Source organism: Cryptomeria japonica, chromosome 5 (assembly GCF_030272615.1).
Source record: "Cryptomeria japonica chromosome 5, Sugi_1.0, whole genome shotgun sequence".
NCBI classification, from domain to species: Eukaryota; Viridiplantae; Streptophyta; class Pinopsida; order Cupressales; family Cupressaceae; genus Cryptomeria; species Cryptomeria japonica.
In genome coordinates, this window is record NC_081409.1 from 183,183,855 (window position 1) to 183,190,039 (window position 6,185).

The following is a 6,185-nucleotide window of genomic DNA, read 5'->3' on the forward strand; positions in this document are numbered from 1 at the left end:
ATAGATCATTATGTATGTCCAAAACATAGTCAAACTATATTCACGTATAGATAAAAACTTAGAAAGATATGAAAATATATGAAAAATAAAATAATTTCATATCTAAAAGTAATGATGAAAACCCCTAAGAGAAAGATGAAGTTGTATAGGATTGATTACGTTTCCCAAAATATAAAGAATTGAATAGTCTCATTAAGATTAATGTAGATTATTCTAATTAAATGTGCGTACAAATGAGAATAATAAATTTAGAGTAACTAAAGTTAATATATTGAGGTATTGATATTGAGTGATCTAATTTACAATTATTAAATGCGACAATAAAAATGTGAAATCATGTACTTAACTCATTAATCCAAGTGTGCCTAAAGGTTGGTGAATACAATAAGTTTGATATATCTCAAGATAAGGTCAAGTAATGGAAATTAGTTATTAGATCTAGATTAAAATGATATATTTTGACTATGTAAGTATGGGTTTGTAGTTCGGGACAATATCATGAGCATAGATCTATCCTACCCCTAGGCTACAAATTCACCTAATGTAATATTTAACCTTCTATTCTTTAGTTCGCTTAATTTATCTTAGTTTATTCCATGTCGCTTGATATTAGAGAACTAGAAGTATTTTCTAAATTACTAAAGCTATCAAAAAGTCACAAGAGAACATATTCTCTTGGGTCAATTTATAAAAAAAATGTATGAATGATAAAAAAGGGATAATCTTTAGTCATGCATATTATACTATAAATACTAGTGTGGAACTAGATTCTTTATAATGCTCCAATTCAAGTGTGTAAAGAGAATGGTAATTGAATAATGATTTTAAATTATGGATGTTTAAAAAAATGCATTGTCCATGTCTTTAAATACAAGAACATAGCAACACATCACTCGAGTTTGTATTTAGTTGACCCTAGACAAGAAGAGTAAATTCAAGAGTCTACCAAATTTGAATTTGGACAAGATGAATTTGTGACTAGAATCACTAAGTCTCAAAGTATTAAAAGAAAAAAAGGTTAGATTACAATAAGCAGTATATAGGTATATATGTATGTAAAAGAGTAATAAATACATAGATATGACTAATGTATAGGGATATCTATGTATAGGGATGTGTAAGCATGAGTGGAACTAAGTAATAACTATATAAAAATGTATAGTAGATCGATAAATAATATAAGATTAAGAACCCCATTTTATATAAAATTGTACCATATATCAATACATCTGCATATCAAAACACTTTACTGAGTGGACTCAAGTAATGAATATATAAAAATGTACAATAGGTCAATAAATATAATATAAGATTAAAAGCCACATTTTATATAAAATTGAACCATATATCAATACATCTATATATCAAAACACTTTACTTAAAATAAATACAAATCTAAATACAATATAACATAATAAATATATGAATCTCACATTTACAAATATTTATTGATCAATACATCAATTTGTAAAAATATGTTTTACTTCTTTACAATGTAAAACAACACAAATATCTTTTATTTCTTTACAACTTAAAACAAAACTACTTATAACATACTTTCAATATTTTTTCTTTTTTCTATAATAGAACCAACTTTCTAAAATGTTTATAAGTTAGATGCACAAGCTTATGGTTTAGATTGTGTATTCTTGTTTTGCTTGACATTTTGGATCACACTTAGTAATCAATGTTAGAATGAGGAAAACGTATAATAAGAGTGTTGAATGATGAGGCAGTCTCTCCAATGTTTCAAGAAGGCTAAATCTATAGTCTACTTTGATAGTTTAATCCTAAATGATTTGATTTAAAACAAATTCCCTCCCATGAAAGACATCAATAATTGATATTAATTTTTCACAGTCCATTAGAGGAAGCGTGCCAGTAATCGTTCGTGCACCCACAAATTCTAAATGGTACATCAAATTTTGACATTTTGTTTTTGGTTGTCTTTGCATGCAACTTAACTGCTTAAAGCTATTGTTCTAGCTTCTGGGTAGTAACGATGCACATTATGGGAACTGTTATGTGCGCAAGGGTCAAAAGTACACATTTCAAAGTGTCGCTAGATACCTACTTAAAGATACCCTAATAAACATGCACTTAAATTTGCCAATATACAAATACCCTAGTAGTCGTGTGCTATGGTTACCAATAATGGTGCACAAATGGACCAATTATGGCCCAAAAATGCTAAAAAATGGGTGAAAGTTATTAATTGGCTTTAAGTTTTTTCTTTTTAGTTTATTTAAAGTTAGTAACTGGGGGGGTGGGTGTGCAAGGAGTGAACGATTATTGGAACATGAGCGATAACTAGTGCTCTTTTTTTAGATAAATGGACAAGCATGCTACAGGGGAGAGGACCTAGTAGATGAGCACCCTAATTTCACGATTCTCAAAATCCTACATGGAAATTTCAAATCACTCCCAAAATTTTATAGCAACTTACTTGGCAAGTCTCCTAATTATAACTAAGGTTTCAAGGTCATACCATCAAATGTGATGCCACATCAATATGTTTTTTACCAAGGTGTTCAAAATAGCCTTTAAAAAAGAGACTATACTTGTACATTGATGTGGCATCACATGATTCGTTGTTTTTAATGCTTATGAATAGTTTTCATCACAATAACAACTTCAATAAGACCGAAAAAGAGAGACGTGACCTCCTGACGCCCAGTCAACAGCTTTCGTCGTTGAAATGGACTGCCCACCACATCTGAGAATCGCTTTGCGGGAAGACTCCAAGACCACACGTCACGCGGGGGACTGATTTTTAATCAATATTAATTTATTTTAAATTTTTAACGAATTGGAAATTACGATCGGATGAGCATCTGCTGATGGACAGTACGACCGGGGAATCAATTAATGTTATTGCCACTTGTTCAACAATCCTAGACAGAGAATCAAAAGTGATCTAACATTTTCCAGTGATTGGCCCGCACAGAGGATCGAACGTCACTTTATACTTTCCACAATGATAGGTGTGCGCACTGGTCTTTGGGTAGTTGCAACTTACCTTGAAATACCAATAACTACTAGGATATTCTTCCCAAGAGAAAATGAAGATGGAAGTGGAAGGATTCATGGTGGTGCTCTTACTACTGTATTGGGCAATCCTCAACGCTGCAGTCGAATGTCCGATTAACTTCGACTATGTTGCTCAGTGGTCATGGAACCCATCTTCCTGTCAATCTATTCAAACTACAGAGGAACTGAATAATTGTGGAATGGCGTTGAGAAGCATGTTGGGTGTAGGCCTTGCACAATACCTGAGAGATGAATCGGCATTCGAACTTCCCGACAATGCCTCTGCTGCTGCCTGCTTGATCAGATTCCAGCAAAAGCTAACATTTTTGGGTCTTCGACCTAATTTGGTTCAACTCTGTTTTAACGACACATCTGAGTTTGTCTCGAATCCAAGCCTGTGTGCAGGTATACAGACCAAGAAAGACTGGATTCACAAAGTAGGAATAACTTCATTGGACACGGTGTGCAAAGGGGATTTGTCTTCAATCTCTGCCTGCCGTATGTGCCATGACAGCGGAGAAGTGGTTCACAGGCAGCTGCTGAGCAAGATAAAAAATGCTACAGAGGAAATAAGCAACCTATGTTACTATTTTGCGTGCCTGTATGCTATTGGCGTGGTCAACGAATTTGGGCCTATGGATAGAGGAGCTGCTGGGTGTATACTCCGCATGCCCTTCATGCACACCAAACCCACATCTCACAGACAAATAGCTTTATACGGTTGTATGGGCGCTGTAATAGGTATCTTTGTGATCTGTAGCCTGGGCATGTGTTATTATTGGTGGGTGAAGATTAAAAACAGAGCCAAGCACAGGCATTGGGTGGAAATGAGCAGAGGGCTTTTGAAGCCCAACACTGGGGCAGTCTGGCTCAGCTTGGAAGAGATCGCGGCCGCCACGGACAATTTCAGCCCCGCCAATGTCATCGGTGAAGGAGGTTTCGGGACTGTGTACAGGGGAACTCTTTCCGACGGTCAACAGATCGCTGTGAAGAGAATCAGAAACTGTACTTCGGAAGGCGATTCGGAGTTTAAAAATGAGGTGGAGATAATAAACAGCATCAGGCACCGGAATCTGGTCGTTCTCAGAGGTTTCTGTGTTGCTAGCGATGACACAGATGGACGCCAGAGGTTTTTGATCTACGACTACTTGGCTAATGGCAGCCTCGATGAACATATCTTCGGAGATAGGGGTAAAAACAGGGGAGATTTGAATTGGGACCAGAGGAAGAACATAGCAGTCGGCACTGCAAAGGGCTTATGTTATTTGCATTTCGGAGTTCAGCCTGCGATTTATCACAGAGATATTAAGGCCACTAACATTTTGCTGGATGACGAAATGAACGCCTGTGTGGCGGATTTTGGGCTCGCGAGAATGACGACAGAAGGGCAATCGCACCTGACTACACGAATAGCGGGTACCCATGGCTACTTGGCTCCTGAATATGCTCTGTATGGTCAGCTTACAGACCGAAGTGATGTCTACAGTTTTGGGGTTGTTCTGTTGGAGATTATGAGCGGAAGAAAGGCTCTGGACACATCTGTGGAGTGTACTTCTGATTATCTTATCACAGATTGGGCTTGGAAGCTTGTGAAGGTAGGCAAAACGATTGAGATCGTGGATGTCGGAATCCGTGACAAGGGGCCAGTGGATATTATGGAGAGATTCGTTTTAGTGGGTATTCTGTGTGCTCATGTTATGGTGGCATTCAGACCAAGCATGGTGGAGGCTTTGAAGATGTTGGAGGGAGAGGCCGACATTCCAGAGATTCCCGATAGGCCTTTGCCTCTTCTCAACCAGGGAGCTTTGGAGGATGGATATTCCAACTCTGTTCTGTTTTCAAATTCAGAGTCTCTGTAAAACATTTAAAGAACTTAAATGGTTAATAAGTTCATAGCAATCTTTTATTTTATTTTCAGATAAATGCGGGGCTGGAAAGTGTATGTGGGGTTGGAATTGGTTGCAAGAAACACAACATTAGGAATAATATTTAAAAAGTGATTGAATAGTTGTTTTATTATTATTGGTTGGACTAATAGATAGAAAAGTATGAACTAATAGAATAATTATTTGTTCAAAGTTTTTATATTGATCAAAGTTGATTACAATGTAAAGAATAGTTTAAAAAAGGGGATTGCAAATTAAGAAAGAAGAAATCTATTTATAGAATTATGACTAACTGAAACAAAAAGAGGCTATACAATAAAGCTGAAGCTAAAGTTATAGACAAACGTTACAATAGAAAGTTATAGACAAAAGTATGAACTAATAGATAGAAAAGTATGAACTAATAGAATAATTATTTGTTCAAAGTTTTTATATTGATCAAAGTTGATTACAATGTAAAGAATAGTTTAAAAAAGGGGATTGCAAATTAAGAAAGAAGAAATCTATTTATAGAATTATGACTAACTGAAACAAAAAGAGGCTATACAATAAAGCTGAAGCTAAAGTTATAGACAAACGTTACAATAGAAAGCTATACAAAGCTGAAAAGGAAGAGCAAAGATCAGTAGACCTATGAGAAAATGTAAGATTGAACATTAATGTCCTTTTAAGAGAAAGCTTTTAAACACAAGCACTAATGCCCAAGAGAGGTAGAGGAGGAAGATTTGAGAAAATGTAAGATTGAACATTAATGTCCTTTTAAGAGAAAGCTTTTAAACACAAGCACTAATGCCCAAGAGAGGTAGAGGAGGAAGATTTGATGCAAGGAGAGGAAGACCCAAGAGCCACTATCAAGAAAGTAGTGAAGATTAAAGGAGCATTTGCAATCACTGAACCAAAGGAAGAAGAAAGGGTGGAAATCATGAATATAAAAAATAAAGGTATGATAACTATCAAATTCTATGTTATTATTGTAAGAAATTTGAACATTACAATTATGAGTGTAAAAAAAAAATCAACAATGAAGGTATGGAGAGTATGAATTCTTTATATGATAACAAGAGTGAGAGTGAAAATAAAAGAATAAATGTAATAAAGAAGGTTGTTTGGATTATGATTATTTTGATAGTGAGTTTAGTTTTCTTTACAAACATTAATGATATATATGTCTAAGGTAAAGATTAAAAATGATAAGAAGGCTATTGGCAATATCATTAACAAAGATTTAGAATCTTTCATTCTTGGAATTGAATATTTACAATGAATAGG

General features: G+C 34.9%; 1 protein-coding gene across 1 annotated transcript; it reads left to right on the plus strand.

The window, feature by feature from the left end:
* The first annotated feature begins 3,007 nt into the window (after window positions 1–3,007).
* Window positions 3,008–5,064, plus strand: LOC131060907 (probable receptor-like protein kinase At1g11050). Its single transcript, XM_057994346.2, has one exon. The coding sequence runs from the start codon at window positions 3,063–3,065 to the stop codon at window positions 4,887–4,889; it is 1,827 nt and encodes a 608-aa protein (XP_057850329.2). The 5' UTR covers window positions 3,008–3,062; the 3' UTR covers window positions 4,890–5,064.
* Window positions 5,065–6,185: the final 1,121 nt, after the last annotated feature.

Excerpts from the sequence above, each read along its gene's own strand:
- LOC131060907 (XM_057994346.2), top strand. The coding sequence starts at position 3,063 with ATGAAGATGGAAGTGGAAGGATTCATGGTGGTGCTCTTACTACTGTAT.